The following is a 19,505-nucleotide window of genomic DNA, read 5'->3' as shown; positions in this document are numbered from 1 at the left end:
AGTTTTTGCTCTGTGGATAAGATTTCCCAGGAATTAGCCCTAATGAAATGAGACGATCCTTTTTTTTTAAACATAAAAGTGGATTTATTTTCCTCCATTTGTATATATGATGATAAATTATATCCAGTATTATCAGCTTATTTAATATAAATTCACTGTGTACATTCTTGGGTAGTTTTTTAAAACAACTTCAGTGAACAAAATTAGGAAATTTACAGTGAACAGTTCTGTTTCAAATTTTTTTTACAGAAAACTCATTTCTCTCAAAACCAAATTTCCAAAAACTCACCACAAGGGTAGAAATCATTCATTCTTTCATAAATTTTGTATTTATTTTATTGTTTAATTGTGTAATTCGTTTACTTTTGGTGGAATCTTGTGGCACGTGTAAATATACGTATTGTGGATCGAAACAATATAATGTTATTCCACAATTCAACAGCCAATAATCACGATGTAGACTCATGGATCTGCAGCTTTTTGTTAATGAACACTTTCACCAATCTAAAAGTCAGTTAGATTGTATTTTATCATTTTCATTTTTTAACCCAATCCTATTATTTTCTCTTTTGCTTTTTATCTTTATTACAACATATTTTAATAGTTTTTTTAATCCTATTTCATTTATATTTTATTTTTATATTTAAGCCAATCCTCCTATTTTATCTCTTGCTTTGTATCTATTAAAACTTCTTTCATGGTAATTTTCTCTTCTATTCAATCTCTTCTCATTGTTTATAATAATAAATGTTTTATTTCCATTTCAGCAAAAAAAACAACGTGTTTACAGCCCTGTGATGTCGCGGGCATATGACGTCGCTCGCGTGTGAACAGCTGATCGCGTGACGTCACAAGGCGCCGCCAGCTGACAGCTCACTCGCACGGAACACGAGTTTCCTGTTGTTGTGAAGTGAGCTGGACCCGAGAGATGCCGAAGTACTGTTCGGTCCCGAGGTGCAAGACCGAGTCCTGCAGCGGAACCAGGAGCTTCTACAGGTCAGACCCGAACCGGGGAGGAGGAGGGTTTAATTCACTCACCTTCAATCTACTTTCTGTGTCTCTGCCCGGAAGTTGAGAAGCTGAACCTCTGAAATCAACTCGCTTGTGTGAGATCTGTGGTTTTCTGATGTTTGTGGAAAGTCCTGAAAGAACCAGGAAGAGAAAGTGAAGAGAAGCCGTCAGTGGGTTTATCTGTAAAACACTTTGAACTCAACTGTCTTCCTCCATGAAGGAAAACTCTGATCTCACATATCAAGATACATGTTTTAGTTCAAGATCAGTTTACATCAATAAGTATCAGGATTAATGTCTCATTATCATTTCTTCTGATCCTTCTTCTTCTTCTTCTCCTCCTGAGTGAAGGTTGTTGGTTTCAAACTCTTCTTCATGAGCAGAGAACGATTAATTTATCATATTATTTGTATTTATTTAGTTAAAAGTCACGTTGGAGGCTGTTTTTCTGTGATGCTGGTGTTTATTATTAATTTATCTCTCACAACACAAGTAGAAATAGATGACATGTAAAGTATGTGTGTGTGTGGGGGGGGTGGTAGAAAGCAGCAGCAGCAGCAGCAGAGAACCAACACCCATGGGTGCAGTTGTCATGTATAAGAGAAACTTGTTTATTATGTAAAACCACCACTGGCTATAAAAACACTGGAGGTGAATTACATTACACGCTGTGGTTTAATGTGACAAGCTGCAACGTGATGAGTCCACAGAGTCGTCGAGTCACATGATCACAGTGTTAACGCTCAGACTTTCCATGTGTTCTCTGCATTTTTCACGTTTCTAACTTGATATTAAACTCATCCTTATATTCCAGGTTCCCTCTGCAGGAGCCGGCGCGGCTGCAGCAGTGGCTGAGGAACATGGGGCGTGAGAACTGGACTCCCTCTCGACACCAGTACATCTGCCACCAGCACTTTGCGGCGTCGTGCTTCAGGGTGCGCTGGGGGATCCGTTACCTGGAGAGCGACGCCGTGCCCACGGTGTTCCAGGAGGTCGAGGTAAAGAGAAAAGAGAACGAGAAACCAACCACACAGTCTCGTACTCACAACTCAGGGCTGCACAGTCATTATATTATTTTACTTTGCAGAATACTTGAGTTGTTAAGAAGTTGCGTTACAATAAACAGTTTAGTGATCAGGTTTATTCACAAGGATTCTATTTGTTTAACTGATATGAAAACTAATAATTTACAGAATAAACAAAGCAGAAAAGTCGCGGATAAGTTTTTACATTTTATTTAACTAGAATCTTTCTTTTCTTAATTCAAGTTCTATATACGTCGTTGTGTTTTGTGTTTTATTTGTATTTATACTTATTAATAATAAAGTTTATGGTTAAAGTGTAAAATGTAATCCCTCAATTTCCTTTCTTTGTCGTACGAATTTGATAAAAACATTTAAGGAAACTCTCTCTTTGTTTAGTTTGTATATCAGCTGATAAATTGGCATCGGAAATCGTTTGACTCCCAAACCTCAGTGTTGATATCAGGCTTTTCAAGTCTGTCCGGCTCTAGAATCAACACACACACACACACACACACACACACACACACACACACACACACACACACACACACACACACACACACACACACACACACACACACACACACACACACACTTCTCATATTATAAAGATGTTTAATTCTTAAAGGGCGAGTGTGAAGTATTTCTATTGATGCATCAGCAGAAATTGAACGTAATATTCACAACTGTGTTTTCATGAGTGGAACAAGGGATGATTGTGTTTTCATGACCTTAGAATGAGTCGTTTGTATTTAAATCAGCTGCTGCTTCTTTTCCACGGGGGCTGCCATATTGCTACAGGAGCCCAGAAGGGTCAAACCAAAAAGAGAAGGGGGAAGCGTGAGGCGTCGTTAATCAGCTGGTTGCACAGATTCACTAAATCCTTCACACTCAGCCGATGCTTGTGCAGCGTTATGCAAAAAGTGAGTGTTGCATCGGTCCCAACACACACTTCTGCTTCTTTCTAGAAAAGAAAAGCTGCTGAGCAAAGTGAGAAGAGGACAAAGCGTGTTCGCCTGCACGGTGATGACGAGAGGACGGCGGCTGTGGACGCTGCGGAGGTGGAGAACTCGCTGCGCACGGTTCACCTGTATGAGATCACGGTCGACCCGTCGCAGTGCGGTGGAACCGGCCTGGTGGAGTCGAGCGATGGTGTCAAATCTCTCCACGCAGACCTGAGCACGCTGACATCAGTGGATGGATTCCAAACAGGGACGAGTTTCCCTCTAACGTTATTCCAGACCGTTGACGACATGAGGGAGAACACGGAGGTGGTGGTGATGTCTGACGGCTCCGCTGCTGAAGGCCAAGATGAGCTTGTGAATGGAATCGCAGCCGCCATTTTAACTCGGGGCCACGACTCCACCCTGGGTCGTGCAGGCGAGGCTGCGGCGTCCCTCAGGGCTGAAGACGTGACGTGTTTCACAGAGGAGACCATCAGCTTCCAAGGAGGCCGTGAAGTCATCGCCTACTTAGAGAAGATACCGAGCGTCCTCCCCAGTGCGTCCTCCACCCGGCTCGTCTTCACCCCGAACACGGTGCTGTCGTCCGCTCTGAGCTCCAAGCCCATCTCATCCACTGTGCCCATAGTGTCCAAACACGCGCCACCTCCCCCCGCGGCGCTCGTCCTCACGGTGGAAAGACTGGACACGGACGAGGGGGATGATGGGAAGTCAGACGAGGACGGCACAGAGCAGCCGGATCACCAGCTGGAGGAGCACTGGTGAGAACCTTCAGGGGAAACTTCAAGATTTATTCAGAATCTTTAAGATTTTTCAGAAAGGCCTCAGAGTTCAGGGTTAAGAATTGGAACCGAGTCTTAGATTCAAACCTATGCACAGAGTCAGTTAGAATGATTGACATCCCCCTCATGAATAATAATAATCAAATGTTATTTATTCAGCAGTTTTTAAGCTTAAGATCAAAATGCTTTCCAAATAAATCTGAAATCCATGAAATCCCCCTTGAAGGACATTTTGGATCAAATAAAATAAAAATTGTTGCTTAAAAAGACAAAAATAGGATAAAATGAGGCTACAAGGAAAAAGGGGCTGCTTTAAAGTTTAAAGTTTGCTTTAAAAATAATCTATTAAGTTAATATGAACTGTATTTCTATACAATAAGTCAACTCGTATCACTATTCAGATTTATAAACACAATAAAAATAAATAGAAAAATTAAATGGTGATTTAAACAACAAGTTAAATCTGCTCGGTCCAAATTTATATTTGGATATGCACCAAATTGCAGTTTCATAAATATGTCTTGATTTATTTTTTCATCAAGATCCATGAATATTATTTCTGGGAAATTGATGAAAATGTCAAAAAAATACTTTCACAACGCTGAAGAAAGTATAAAAACACATTCCTGTCTTCTCTCCCCTGTGTTTCCCCGTGTTGCTCCTCACACGTTGTTTCCCAGCTACCACAGGAACAGTCTGAGCAAAGAGCAGCTGGAGGCGATCGTCTCTGAGCTGCAGAAGAAGGTGAAGGTGCTGCAGCAGCGTCACCGCCGTCACCTGGAGAAGCTCCTGGGTCTGGAGAACACGGTGATCCAGCTGAGACAAAGCAACCTGCTGAACGAGGAGCGGCTGCAGCTGCTCGAGCGGGTACCTCCGTGAACCTGAGTGTAAAACAATGACTTACTGTCGTGTGACGATGTGAAACGCTCACTTCTCGTCTGTCCCTCTCGCTGCAGGCGTACGAGCAGACCAGTGCAGCGGTGATGGACGCTGGAGAGACTGTGGCCATCATCTTTGAGGAGGACACGGCCGCGCTCCTGTACACGCCACTGGACGACGCCGAGGAGGAGCTGTGACTGTCCACATCCTGTGTGTGTGTCTGTGTGTCGTGTTAAAAAACACCATGACACGGTTGATGCTGTTGAACACAAAGCACTAACTACAGTAACTGTTGTTTTGTAGTTTCCTGATGTGTGTGTGTCTGTGTGTGTCTGTGTGTGTGTTGGTGGTGGGTCTGCTGTTAGCTTTGCACAAACACGGATGAGGAATAAGGGACGATGTTGAATGTTGTGTTTTATAAACCTCACCCCCCCCCCCCCCCCCCCCCCTCCTCCTCTTGTCTGACCCATTAAAGTAATTTGTTTATGATACTGTACGTTCACGTCTCAGCTTCTTTCTGTAGCTGCTGGGAATCTGTTCAGTTGTTGACGGAAGCAAAGTTGCCTCATGAGCGAGAGTTGGTTTCAGTTGTGCGATGCAGGCGACTCGTCACGCCCTGTGTTGTTGTGTGACGCTGCAGGTTCGGTCGGTGGAAGTTTATTTGTGTTTCCACATAATGACTCATAAGTGCAGCAGTGACGGGGACGAGCTGGTTTGAACAACAGCTCTCAGAGGCTCCTCAAGCAGATTCACTGTTTGTTAAGTCAAACAGAATCAAGTACAATGGAAATTATTAAGAGTAGTATTCAACTTAGTTATTTAAATATATAAGTTGACTTAGAAGTTGTACAATAGTAGATGAAATATAGTATTTTTCTTTACAGTCTATTTTTCATTCCAGGAAATTTGACTTTACACTCAGGCCACATGGTTACTGTACTGTACTCTACTGGATCTTTAAGATGTTTACTAAGTTATGTGGAAAACAGTGATAAGTAAAACACGTCACTCTGCTCGTGTCCATTTTCCAGATCTGAGTTAGTTCTGTTATCCAGAAAACTCTGTCGGCCTCTTGTTTGGACTGTGTGCTGTCTCTGTCTCCACTAGATGGCAGTAGAGGCAGCTGTATCACACTGTAAAAGTCATCACAGTAAAATTTAAATGTTGGAATTTTTGGGGTAAATTGGTGAAAGAAAATCAAAAATGTTTTTATTATTTTTACACATCATTTACTTGTCTAATGAACATCTACTATTCATTGATGTTTACATTTACATTTGGCTTTTTCATCTCGGCATCAACTTATTTTGTGGCCCCGACATGTTAGAAAATTAACGTTCAAAATGATTTTAATGTTTTCTAAAACTCAACATTGTAAATTAAGATGAAGAAAAAAAATGTGCTGCATGAGAAAGATGTATTTCTCATTTAGTTCATTCATGGAGTTAATTTTCAGGACCCGTGTATATTGATAGCAACACTGTAAATACCCCAGAATTAACCAAGAGGCTCATTTCCACCTGTGGATCCTGGTCACATGTAAAGTTCAAGATCAAATAACAACAAATAACAAGTTAGATGTTTAAAACAGTTACAATAATAAGATAATATCAAGTCAATAATAGTAGAATAAAGATGAAGAAGCAGAAGATGATCATAGGTGGAAATTCAGATTCAAGAGAAAGTTAAAGGAACCAAAAGTTGAATCTTGTGTTGTTCCACAGTAATAACAGAATAAAATCCTTTAACATCTAATTGTTGCAGGTTTTTAGTTTGACCACACGAGAGCAGCAGATTGTTCTGATTGTTTCTTTGGGTGAACGTTTCTCATCGAGTCGGTGACAGGTTGTTTTTACTGCTCTCTGCTCTTTTCATGTGTGAGAATCTGTCGTTTGCACTCGTTTGTCTTTTGATTTCAGGTCATTTAAAAGTTCCTCACTCAGCCTTTTTCTTGTCTTTTTTACCAAACGTGTTTTATTCTATCGCTGCCTTGTTGAAACCGCAACCGTCCGTGTTCACAGATCCTCTCTCTCATTCGGCCGGCGTCTCTCCAAACACCAAACATTGACCTCAGTCGTTCGACCGCAGCGCTGAGCAGTGATGGTGAGAGGGAGAGTTTCTTATCTGAGCTCAGACGCACGACTGGAATGTACAGGGAGGGATCCTGATTTATCAGCAGGTACATTTGAACATAAATCTGCTTCACCAATGAGCTCACACACACACACACACACACACACACACACACACACACACACACACACACACACACACACACACACACACACACACACACACACACACACACACACATAGTTTGCCAGTACGACCTGACCTCAGTAAACCTGTGGCACATCCCTCTCATGCTGGTTTTCCCCTGTTAACGTCCCCTCAGTAGTTCGGTGAAGACTCAGCGGCTGAATCCTCAACTTTTCCCTTTTCAACAGATGATATTGTACTTTTTTGATATTAGAGGAAAATAAATGTTATATTTAATTTGTTCGGTGGCCCTGACAACACAACAACAAATCATAGAACTCAACAAATAACAAAGCACAACAACAGGTACGCACCATTGACGAGCCTCGTCGCTGATTGGACAGCTTGAATGGAGATGATGAAGAGTTGAGGTGATGCAGGAATGTGTCACTAGTTGAACTTTCAGCTGAGTAACAGGTGGAGAGAGAGAACGTTTGAAACTCTTGACAGCTCACAGGTGATTGGCTCCAGGCGAGAGCGTCAGGCTGTGATTGGACGAAGAGAGAGAGCGAGAGCGGGAACCGTGCACGTGACTGAAGGAGGAATGAAGACGGACTGAACTTCAGCTCAGAGTCATTAAGGTCGTTTCAGTGTGTGAGAATGAATGAATGACAAAAATGAAAAAAAATAATTTAAACTGTTAAACTTGATTCAATCCAATAACAACAAACTACAATTTTAGAGATGATCCTGGGATCCTTGTCTTTGTTGTGAGTCTGTTGTGTTAAGTTCGACACACACAACTTTGTGGATGATTTAAAGATCAGGCAGTAAAACTTTTCCTGATGATAATATGATAATAATAAACTTTATTTCTTTAGCACAATATAGATAAAAATATAAACATGTTGAAATCTAATCCAAAATAAGAAGAAAGACGATTTTAAGAAACACAAGAACATGTTAAAATAACATTTAAAAGAAAAAAGGAAATGAAAAAGAAATGAAATATAAACTAAATGCATTATTATCATTGTTGGACTTAATTTTGTGTTATTGACGGATTTTATTCGTCACATTTGATCTTGTTTAAACTCTGTGCAGCACTTTGTAACTCTGATTTGAAAAGTGCTGTATGAATAAAGTTTATTACTATTATAATGTAATAATATCTAAATGTAAAGGACACACACAGTGAGGGGGGACAAAGAGCTGAGGGGCTTTTCCTCCTCAGGTAAGAAGCCTCAGTGAGTTTCCGTTCCCACTGACTGGACACAGTGAGTCTGTGTTATTTCCAGTGGGTGTGGGGGGGGGGGGTGATGGAGGCTTTTCTCTTTCTGCCTTCAGGTGCCAGGAAACCTCTCTGCCCTTCACATTCCCCAGTATCGGTCACGTGACCACAGTTTGACCAGAGCCAGCGGAGCGAGACCACAGAGACTCGCAAAGTTCCTGAGTACCTGCTCACCGTTTTCCTCATAAGTTAGTTTATTAATGATTGACAGGTTTCTTGTCGTAAATGTGTGTTTAAGGGAATACGTGTCATTTAATCAGCAAATAAACAATTTATCATCATAAAAGACAAATTAATTCACAGAATGCTGCAATTCTATTTATTTTATGTTTTATGTGTTTATCATGACATATATTACAGCTTCATGTGATCCTGAACACAAATGAACTTGTAGGTGATAATGTTGTAAAACTTCTTTTCATCACAACCTCAGAAACTTGATGAGTCTCTTGTCAAAATATCAAAAAATACAAACATTTCTCACGACGGAAACTCAAAACAACAACAAAACAACACGTGGGACGACAGGATATTAAAAAACAGCAGCAGAGGAATGAAAGTGTTTTAGTTTGTTGAATTTTCAACGTTTTTAATCAGCAAATAAAGTTATTTTCTAAAACAGCAGTTAAATTCACAGAATGCCAGTGTTTACAGGCCAGTGTTTACTATATGGATTTATCATGAAATATATAATATATTACATTATTTGGCAAACCTGACTTCACTTCAACACAAATCTAAACTTAATCTGTTATGTACAAACTGAAAGATATTTGAGTGACCATGGAAATATGAAGTACACTATGTGGACTCCCTCCATTATAATTAATCTATAGGGAAATTGTGGGATTTATTTAATTATATTTGTATTTCAGGCATATTAAACTTCTAGTTCAGCTTCTTGAATAAACTCATTACAATATGAACCGATCTGTGATCTGTAGTTAATGTGACCGTGACTCATCGTGAGCAGATGTCGAGCCGTCGCTCTTTGTCGGAGGCGACACTGATCCTGCCGCGTAACGTGAGAGATGCACGGAGGCTCCTTTCCCATATTTACTATGAGATGAGCATGAATTTTTCAACAGGCCTCCGTCACCAGGTGTGAGTCCACAACACTGAAAGACTCTGGACTCATGGAAACTGTTGCTGATTGGATAGATAAAGTGTTTTCACCCCTCTCTGTTTGTGTGTTTGTGTGTTTGTAAGCAGGATTACACACAAACTACCTGAAGGATCACTACAAAGAAAAGGTAAAAAGATGTGGAATGGGTTTGAGAAGAAAGTTTGATCTTTAACATTGGGAGAGTTTGGCGTTTTTTGACCTTTTCACTGATAATAATCGACGGATCTTGATGAAAGGAACTGATATGTGTGAAAGTGTGATTGAATTGAAGAGGCCTGCTGGGCCTTGGTGGAGTTTTAGAAGATAACAGCTCAGGACGGTGGACGAGAGCCGAGGGAAGTGGATCCATCCAGGAATCTGCCACGAGGACTTAAAGCCTCAAAACTCAAGACTCTTCTACCTTCATCCCACTCGTCGGCCAACAGGAGTAAACACGGCAGCTCCCACCAACCGATCTGTGTAACTGTATAAATATGTGGCGAGTGTTTTGGAAAGCAGCGCCAGCAGCTAATCATGCAGACCTGTCGAGCACGACTTCCACTCCCTCTGAGCTCACCGCTTCTCACCTCCGCCCGTTAGCCGATCCCGTGGCTAATTGTCGGGAGCGCGTGTGGTTAAATTGCCAGGTAACGTGGACCCGGGGATCAAATGTCAGGGTTCCGTTACAAAGGCACCTGGCAGCGTCTCAGTGACTCACGCTGTGCAGGATGTGAGGTTGCAAAACCTCTAATGCAGCATGAGCATAAAGAAAGTAATGGGTTGAAGGGAAATAAGAAAAGATGTCGTAGAAAAAGTCACGTTTATTAAAAAAAAACACTTGTGAGATACATGTACAGTCGTGGAATATAAGACACAAAGACATTCAAAGTCCTCTGCCACGTCCTCACCCCCCCCCCCCCCCCCACCCCCCCCCCCCCACCCCCACCCCACCCCACACACCCTTAGCCCCACTGCACAAAGAGCTGCGTTTAATACAGTTACTACAAGTCGTTACAGGTAATTCGTGATTTTCAAACAGTATTTACAGCATGTGAACCTGTCGATGATCGTTTAACACGTGAACTTCTTTCATTTAGTTCCCAGAAGTGCTTTTATTATGAAGGTGGTGACACATGAAGCAGTAACGGTTATAAAAAATATTCAGTCGTAAACATGAAGGGAGCCTGGACTCTGTTAAAAAAATAAGTGATTTTACAATTATTATTATTATTGTGGTGATGTAAAAAATAAAAAAGGCACTGAGGATATTTATTTAGTTTTAAAGCTAAAAAATACAAATTCCACTCAAATGTCCTTTGCGAACTTTTACAGCCTCAGAAAAACAAAGAGCCTCTTTCACAGATTCCTAAACATTACAGGTGAATTCAAACACATCCTTCATCGTGGAGTCTCCTTGCTTCCTTGTCTCCTTGTTCCCTCAGTGCGAGCAGTTCAGTTCCTTTCCCACCGTCACTCATACGTAGTCTTTCCTCTCTAGCCCGGGGCCTCCAGCGGACCGCGGGGCAGAGTACGCCATCCTCGACGGGTTGTACCTGGTCTCACGTGGAGGACAGGAGCAGCAGAGGAGGCCGCCGCCGAGAATCATGAGGGCAGCCGCCGCCCAGCCGATGTAGAGCGCGGCCCCCAGCTCCCGCCGCTGAGCGTCGGTGACCAACGGGTTGTAGAAGTCTCTGATGATGGTGTTGGCCGACCAGGACACGGGAACGAGCTGCATGACCCCGGAGACGATGAAGAAGGCACCGGAGATGATCATCACCTTGGCCTTGGACGCCTCGTCTTCAATGCAGTTGGTGCACTTGGCCCCGGCGATGGCGATGAGCACGGCGACGATGGCCAACAGGATGGAGATGACGGTGAGGGCGCGGGCGGACTGCAGGTCTTGGGAGAGGGCGAGCATGGAGTCGTAGACCTTACACTGCATCTGCCCCGTGCTCTGGACCACGCAGGTCATCCACAGGCCCTCCCAGATGATCTGCGCCGTCACGATGTTGCTGCCGATGAAGGCCGTCACCCTCCACATGGGGAGGGCGCACGCCGCAATGGCAATAATCCATCCCAGAATGCCCAGAGAGATGCCAATCAACTCCAGCCCTACAGACATCCTGAAACGTCTTCTTCTTCTTCTGCTGCCGCTGCTGCTGCTGCTGAGGAGATCACAGAAAAAACTAGATCTGCAAAGAGGGGGAAGAGTCAACCTGAGACCCAACCTGCAATTAAGACAACTTCGGGCTTCGCATCTGTGAGACTGTGGTGATCTGTTGCCTCGACTTCACCAGTATCCTTTATAAGGCGGACCAGGCGGAGGGGAGGAGTCCTCGAAGGAGCTGACATCATGAAAAAGGGGAGGAAGGAGCTGATCAGTCGCTGCTATCAGTTTACATGGCCGGCTTCCCAATGGGCCTGTCCACTAAGAGGCCCTGTGCAGCCGAGAGGGCCCGAGTGGGCTGTTAGAACCAGAGAAACGGCAAAATGAAGACGTTTGAATACGATGAGTCGTTCACTTTATCTAACAGGGAGTGGCTCGTATATTTCTACACTCCTCACTTGTGTATAAGATCAGTTTGGTTTCCAGGTTTCGGTCGTAGATAAACTTCTGCAGGTGTCTGGTGATGCTCCTTCACGTCACTTCACAAACAAACGCCTGACCTCCATGTCTCTGCCTCCTTATCATCGCTCTGTGGTGAAAACCTCTCGCTCCATCCAAACATACCAGCGTGTCAGAGAACTTCTCACCTCCAGATCGACGGCGGTGTCGATGAGGTCATGCAGAGGGATTGAGAAAAGGTTTCATAGGAACAAGGAACTTTCTTAAACTCGCCTTATCTCCGACGGGCTCTAACGATCCTACCTGTCTGCAGACTGCCCTTGAAATTCTTCGGGACAGGGTCCGTCTCCCTGTAGCATCCCCCGCCCCCCCCCTCCTTTGGCATTCTGTGGCCCCGGTGTTGACAATGCTCCCCCCCACCCCACCTGTGCAGTCTCCCCCTCCCCTCACATGAAACGGGTCCATTGTCTGGGAGCAGGGAGCCGAGTGTGGAGAAGCCGACAAAGCAGCGGTTCATGTTTTCACGGAGCAGCACAGACATGTGGGAGACAGGTGAAGAGATGCTGGGATGGAAACTCCCATCGACCGAAGGGGGAAACCAGTCCAACACTTTCCTCTGCTCACGTTGATGTAAAGATCAAACATCTCACCGGGTTGATTTCTAAACTGCTTTGTTAAAATTCCTCAGTTTAGACTGAAGATCGAAAGGTTTTTAAATCATCCCTCAAAACGAGCTTTTACTTGATTGCTTTTTGCTTTTCATTTGTCCTTTTTCATCGTTTTCCATTATTCCCTTTTGACAATACTTAAAAAATATCGAAAACGCGATATTGAAAAAGTTACGGATAATTTTGTTTAATACAATTTTCCTCAAACTCCTTAAAACCAGATCTTTTTTCGCCTCTGAGCCTCAAATAGTAACGAAACACACAAATTCAGTCAAAATCAAGAACTTTAATGAAAAAACATGTCAACAATGCAGATGAGGAGATTTGAACAAAGAGGCATCAGGTTGCTTCTTCACATTACACAAATAACTCATGAAACACAGTTAAAACAGTAAAAAAGTACGACCGCAGAAACATGTGTTCTCTAAATGTAGGAAACAAATCGTACAAGTAGTTTAATAAAGTATAAAATAAACATCACATCACGAACATATAGTCGTAGCTTCACTATTCCAAACAGACACATTAACAGAGGAAGCGTGTTTGGTCTCAGCAGCTTTTCCTCCATCTCAACCCGACGTGTTCAGATCCGTGTTTCAGTTCAAATGACTCTCGTCTCTGAGCAGTTTTTTCCGTGATGGTAAAGTGTGAGAAAAGCTGCAGGAGTGAGTTCAGACATAGTCTCTCCTGTTGTAGTCACTTGGGGCGATCGACCGGGTTTGCGAGTAAATCATCTTGGACGGCGGCCCGTACCTTTTCTCCGGTTGCGTGGGGCAACTGGAGCAGAGGACGCCGCCGCCGATGAGCAGGAACGCGGCCGCGGCCCAGCCCAGGTACAGAGCTGCGCCGATCTCCCTCTTCTGCGCCTCGGGGATGATGGGGTTGTAGAACTCCATGATGATGGTGTTGGCGGACCAGGACACGGGGATGAGCTGGGTCAGTGAGGCCAAGATGAAGGCCACGCCAGCAGCTATCATCACCCGGGCCTTGGCCGTCTCCTCGTCCACGCAGTTGGTGCACTTTGCCCCCATGATGGCCACCATGACCCCCAGGACGCCCAACAAGATGGAGATGATGGTGAGGGCCCGGGCCGCCTGGAGGTCGCCGCTCAGAGCCAACATGGAGTCGTGGATTTTACACTGCATCTGCCCGGTGCTCTGGACCACGCAGTTCATCCAGATGCCCTCCCAGGTGACCTGAGCGGTGACTATGTTCACCCCGATGAAGGCGGTCACTCGCCACATGGGCAGGGCGCAGGACATGATGGCCAAGACCCATCCCAGGACGCCAAGGGCCACTCCGAGGATCTCCAGTCCCAGTGAAGGCATGTCTGAACTCTGTGAGGCTCCGCGGTATCAGACAGGAGGGGATTGAGGGAGTGAAGCTGAACACACATATCAACACAACTTTTCTCCAGAGCAGAAGGGGGAGTTTCGCTGGTTATTGGCCAGGGAAGAGTTCAGATTGTCTTGTGTCCCACCTCGTTTGAGCGGCTACAGAACAAACAAAACACCAGCCTTGGCATGTGAACGGCCTCGGCTTAATCATTCATCCTCCTCGGGCCCCGGTAGCGCTCCCACCTGTTTGGGTGAGGGGAGAGTAAACAGAGGCCCTGGATCTCAGCTCTGCTGTGGTTAAAGGATAACAGACACAGTTAAGATCTGTGGATGAATGATTGAAAGAGGAAGGAACCAGCTTTCTCTCTCTACACTCGTATCGGAGGAGATTTAAGATTCACATTTCTGACCTACAATCATTTTGTTATGTTAGGACTTTAACCTGAACACACATTCTCTGCATTCATTAGATCAGGAACATTTTGGGAATTGATTTCTATGAGTGTGTGAAATTTGTTGCAGCTTGATTGAATTGACGAGGGCTGCTGGGGCAGAGGTCGGTGCTCTCATGATGCTATGAACAATGTTTAATGAAGCTGTGTAAGAGGGAATTAGGGGTAAAAGGATCATTCTCTGATACTTTGCTAAAACTAGGTCTCTTAATGTTTAATTTACTGTAACCAACATTGTATAAAGGGCCCAAAGGCCTTTTAAGGGACATTGGGGGCTTTATAGGAACTTGAATCGAACACACACCAGAGACATCAAACACAAACATCTCGTCTTCAACCGAACTTCTGAGAATCTGAAGCTTTTCTCAGAAAGCGGTTCTTACAACTTTGTCACAGTGTGGACGGTGGCGGCTCGGCCTTCCCCCCAATTTGGGGCAGATCCAAACAAAATATTAGCGGATTGAAATTTTTACTGCAGCAGAGAGAGTTCATAAATACTGAAGAACACAGAGGTGGTGAGGAAAAAACCTTTTCGAGAGACGATGACGATGAAAATGTTTCTCTCGTAACTATTCTTGACCATTTATAAGGCATTGAACTTTTCGTCTTTTGTTCCTTTTCATCCGAAACAACAAGATGATCAAATATGATGTAATAACATCAGGGGTGTGTTGAGCTATGTGCTTTCTGCAGCTTCCCTGACAGGGTTCTGTGATTAATCTGTTTCCCTGGTGACCGTGGGAGCTTCATGACGGAGACCACATGTGGGAGCTGCAGTGCAAACAACACAAACCCTCTGTACATATGCAGCATGTGCACGTAGAGCTGATAAAAAACATCATTTATGAACCAGTGTGTATTTCTGTCAGGAATCAAACGTGTGTTTCCAGTGTTACAAAGAGAGTGTGGGTCTGAAACAATAGCTGGTGTGCCTCTGTGTGCACATGGGGGGTGGGTGGTGGGTGGGGGTGTTATCAGTGTCCTTGCTCTGAAGGTCACAGTGCATCAGGGGCTTCTGCCTCAGTTTAACTGCTGCACGTGCCACAGGAAAAAAGACCCTCCTCTATTTACCCTCCCACCTCCTGTAGCTTCAGGAGTCATTAATCGTTCCTACAGCTTTATAGTTCACTTTGCTATTCATTAGTAAAACAGCTTAAAAGAAAGGAGGATGCTGAAAAGAAAGAGAAGCTGCTTTAATAATATTGTGCAATTATTATGGCAAAAACCCTTGTTTTCCCGGTTAGGGCCTGGTATCACGTGATTGGGCGTAATACAGAACTCCAAATCAGCTCTGAAGGCTGTGCTGTCTCTGTGTGATTGAAACAATAAGGATAAGGGATACAAAAGTCCTTAATTTTGCCCCAGACTGAAGCAAGGCATCGTTTTGACGTGAGGAAAAAAAAGAGTTACAGTCACCTGGCAGAACAAATGGTGAAATAGGATCCACACTCCTTGAAAGTGTGTGCATGAGCAGGCACAAATCCAACAAGGGAGAGTACAGGGATGCTTGAGCGAGCACAGACTCACATCAGAGGAGGAGAAGGTGCAGTTCACGACACACACACACACACACACACACACACACACACACACACACACACACACACACACACACACACACACACACACACACACACACACACACACACACACACACACACCTGTGCTAGAAAGAACAATGAAAGTGACTAAATACTTTTATTGAACAACAGTTAAAGACGTTATTAATGTACAACTACTAGTAAATCTGCAGTTATTTGTATAATTGTGCATCATCACACATCTCACTGACCACGAGCTGGAAACGCCTCGAGCGGATTTTAAACGAGCGTTTCCTAACGATCATCATGTAGTGAAACATTTGCCACGAAACCCAGTGATGACTTGCAGCCAGAGAGCTGCTCACTGAAGCCATTCAATCAGCTGCAGGACAAACAGATAATTAAATGAAGCCAGTTCCTCTCATCTCATCTTAATTCTGTGTTTGCAGGTTTCCTACGTCAGAGGCTGAAAGAGCAGCATCGGTCTCCAGGGTTTTCCGGAGGTTACCGGGACCTTTCTTCATTTGGTCGCTCATGCAGTTTCACCCCGTGAGAACAAAGGACAGCACATCTCTGTATCAGCTGGTGGCTCAGATATCACATCATCTTCATCGTCAGCCTCAAACAACACTGGGCCTGCCCTCTGCTCTCCTGCTGAGGATGTTGAAGATCTGCAGGAAACATGCGGCACAGATCTAAAGAGCTGTTTGTGGACGGCTCGACCTCCATGACCTTGACCCACTCTCAGCCAGAAGCTCTTCAGATATGGTGTCTTGTGGTTTTTATCTTTTTGCAGAATTCCTCCCATTTTCTTCTCAAAGCAACATCGTGGAAGCCTCTTAACAGTTTTATGATGATGAATCTTATTGCTTCATCTAATCAGCCCCCTTTTTATGCAGTATCTTTTTTTGGCAACAATAATGTACTATTACTTGCGTATTATTTCTGTATTTTTTTTATTTCCCCTTATCAACACGGTTTTGCTATCGTTAAATAAAGTCTATTAAAAATTCCAGTTTTACAAAACCGATTTATCCTAAGAGGCCTTTCTTTCCCGACAGCACCTGCTTTTATTTTGACATTTCGAGCTGCAGAGTCTCTGAGCGTCTCGATACCAGTGACTGTGACTCAGGAAGCGAACAGCTGATCAACAGGGTCTTTGTGGCTCCGCCGTCCGGGTCACGTTTCCTCGCAGATACACACTTTTTTTTAATCTCTGAGTCAGTTTCACCCTCACAAACGGAGGACAGGCTACAATGGAAGGGAAGCAGAGGGTGATCTTCTGAAACAAGCCCCCCCATTGTTCCTCTCCACCATTTGCATTGAAATGAAATACCTAATTTTTGTGCGCGCCGGTACAGCGCTCATTGGTCGGAGCCCTGCAGCTGCCACATACCTCCGTGCTCGTGATGTTACACTTTATATCTATCAACGTCTGACTCCGTGGCAAAGTTACAAACTGCTAAATAACTTGAAGAAGGTTTTTCTTTTCTCGTTTTTAAAAGTTTTAATCTGAGTTATCTGCATCTGAATATCAAAGACATCTTAATTAAAAAAGAGACAATCTGCATGTGGAGCGGTAATCCCTGATAACCCAGTGCACTGGAACTTTTTTTCAGTTTCGGAGTTTCAGGTCAAAACTGCCAGACAACGCAGCCAAAGACAACGTGATTTGCAAGCTCACAAATCTCTGGAAAGTGAGTGAGTGCTGGTGTTCGTCCACAAAGTTTCAAAATCAAGATTCGCCCTCATTTGAAACTCACAGTTGTTGTTTTTTCCAACGTACGTGCACCAGTTTTCAGATCAGCATTTACAAGGTTTCAACCCTGGAAGACAAACAGCTGCACTGATGAGAGAACAGGTCTGTAGAGAAACACTGTTGATGAAGTGCTGCAGCTCTGAAGGAGGAAAACTCAACTACAAAATAACAGAGATAAGTTTTTTTTCAGCCTGCATTAAAACATTATGCTTCAAAACTTAGTTTCAATCATGCAAAACCTTTTTTATTTTATTAGATTTTAAGCTTTCAATGCCTTTCTTCAGTTTCAAGATAAGACATGTTTACTCCATATAAAATGTTTTGAAGTTTTTAACACAAAAATAAAAGAAACACAAGACAAATGGTCGTGACATCAAATCATGAAGCATGAACCCCGACATGCTGCAGTAAAATCAGCGCCATCCTCCGCACACGAGCACAGACGTGTCAGTGTCGGTTATTGTTTCTTCTTCTGCGCTCACACACGTTTACACATAGTCTCTTCTGGTGTATCCGTTCACTGACAGGGTTTTGACAGCCGAGTAGTCCACACGCGGCGGCACAGGGCCACCTCCCCTCGGCGCCACGGCTGGCCTGGGGGGGCAGGAGCAACACAACAGGACCCCCCCAATAATCAGCAGGCAGGACGCAGCCCAGCCAAAGTACAGAGCGTTGCCAAACTCCCTCTTCCCCGTCTCCTCCAGCAGCGGGTCGTAGAAGCCCAGGACGATGGCGTGGGCCGTCCAGGACACGGCCACCAGCAGCAGCAGTCCGGCCACCACGAAGGTTCCTCCAGCTGCCACCACCAGCTTCGGCTTGCTGCTCACGTCCCGGCTGCAGTTGGTGCACTTGGCCCCGGCCACCGCCAGGCCGATGCCCACAATGCACAGCACCATGGAGACGATGACCAGGGCGCGAGCCGCCTGCAGGTCTTCCGGTAGCCCCAGCATGGAGTCGTGCACCCTGCAGTGCATCTGACCCGTGCTCTGCACCGAGCAGTTCATCCACAAGCCCTCCCAGATCACCTGGGAGATGACGATGTTCTGACCGATGTAGGCGGCCACCCGCCACATGGGCAGGCCGCAGGCCACCATCACCCCCAGCCAACCGGCCACAGCCAGGATCATGCCGAGGATCTCCACGCCTGCGGAGTACATGGTGGGAGCTGGGGATGAAGAAGGAGCCGAGCACGACTGTGTGCCAGGTGTCTGTGGATAGAAGGCCCTCTGTGTCCGCAGGCTCAACCCTCCTGAGATGAAGGCGATATCGGATCTCGTTGACTCAAAGTCCTGCGTAAGAGTTTTAGTGAGGGTGAGAGAGGGGGGGAGAACAGATTCTACCTTCTTTATACAGCTTAGACGACTGAAGGTGGAGTCAGCTTCAGGTGGCATCATGTTTACCTTCAAACTGCACATGGGGACACTTCAAATGTGTATACGTACGTAAAAATGCCTTTAAATGTATGAAAATCAGTCGTCCGGCTGAAACCATTTTGTGAAGAACAGTAAAATATTAAACTTGGTCTCTGGACACGTCATTTACACAGATTACACAAATACTTTAAAGTACTCAGTTCTGATTATACTAAGATACGAGTGATTCTTTTAAGTATTTAAAATTTGAGAAAGAGGACGTGTGACAACCTTGAAGAAAAGTGCTGAGTCACCACCTGAATGAGATCTCCATGCAAGATGAGAAGAGCAACAATGACCGGCCTTGTTTTTGTTGGTCGGCTCCACGATCCCACCTGAGAGGAGAGAAAGACACAGGGACTCATTCTCCTTCAATCCTGTCCTCAGGCCCGAGGCCGTGCGGGTCCACGTCCAAATAAACAAACTGGGAACATCCGTGAACTGGTGTGAGCCGATAACACTCCTCTGAATCTTAATGGCAAACGTTAAACCATGAACACATACCTGGGACTTAAT

The 19,505-nt window shown here is 44.5% G+C and overlaps 4 protein-coding genes across 5 annotated transcripts in view; 1 reads left to right on the top strand and 3 right to left on the bottom strand.

Moving 5' to 3' along the window:
- Nucleotides 1-19,505, top strand: part of LOC117772383 (THAP domain-containing protein 5-like) — a 43,408-nt gene that overhangs the window by 16,480 nt on the left and 7,423 nt on the right. Inside the window, exons 2-6 of one of the 2 annotated variants that reach the window (XM_034603482.1) lie at nt 875-996; nt 1,826-2,009; nt 3,005-3,759; nt 4,461-4,647; nt 4,737-4,888. In XM_034603482.1, coding sequence (XP_034459373.1) covers nt 929-996; nt 1,826-2,009; nt 3,005-3,759; nt 4,461-4,647; nt 4,737-4,856 — 1,314 coding nt within the window. In that variant the 5' untranslated portion in view covers nt 875-928 and the 3' untranslated portion in view covers nt 4,857-4,888. Of the gene's footprint in view, nt 1-874; nt 997-1,825; nt 2,010-3,004; nt 3,760-4,460; nt 4,648-4,736; nt 5,150-19,505 lie in introns of those variants that run through there. The other variant, XM_034603481.1, reaches the window with a different exon arrangement.
- On the bottom strand, nt 10,291-11,542 carry LOC117772395 (claudin-3-like). The gene has a single exon (XM_034603504.1). The coding sequence runs from the start codon at nt 11,374-11,376 to the stop codon at nt 10,729-10,731; it is 648 nt and encodes a 215-aa protein (XP_034459395.1). The 5' UTR covers nt 11,377-11,542; the 3' UTR covers nt 10,291-10,728.
- Nucleotides 12,766-14,054, bottom strand: LOC117772394 (claudin-3-like). The gene has a single exon (XM_034603503.1). The coding sequence runs from the start codon at nt 13,814-13,816 to the stop codon at nt 13,160-13,162; it is 657 nt and encodes a 218-aa protein (XP_034459394.1). The 5' UTR covers nt 13,817-14,054; the 3' UTR covers nt 12,766-13,159.
- LOC117772387 (claudin-4-like) lies at nt 18,004-18,990 on the bottom strand. The gene has a single exon (XM_034603493.1). The coding sequence runs from the start codon at nt 18,969-18,971 to the stop codon at nt 18,066-18,068; it is 906 nt and encodes a 301-aa protein (XP_034459384.1). The 5' UTR covers nt 18,972-18,990; the 3' UTR covers nt 18,004-18,065.

Source organism: Hippoglossus hippoglossus, chromosome 13 (assembly GCF_009819705.1).
Source record: "Hippoglossus hippoglossus isolate fHipHip1 chromosome 13, fHipHip1.pri, whole genome shotgun sequence".
In the NCBI taxonomy this organism is placed as follows: Eukaryota; Metazoa; Chordata; class Actinopteri; order Pleuronectiformes; family Pleuronectidae; genus Hippoglossus; species Hippoglossus hippoglossus.
This window is presented reverse-complemented; position numbering and strand designations above follow the sequence as displayed.

Bases quoted from the DNA above. Each gene is read 5' to 3' on its own strand.
- LOC117772395 (XM_034603504.1), bottom strand. From the start codon at position 11,376: ATGTCTGTAGGGCTGGAGTTGATTGGCATCTCTCTGGGCATTCTGGGA.
- LOC117772394 (XM_034603503.1), bottom strand. From the start codon at position 13,816: ATGCCTTCACTGGGACTGGAGATCCTCGGAGTGGCCCTTGGCGTCCTG.
- LOC117772387 (XM_034603493.1), bottom strand. From the start codon at position 18,971: ATGATGCCACCTGAAGCTGACTCCACCTTCAGTCGTCTAAGCTGTATA.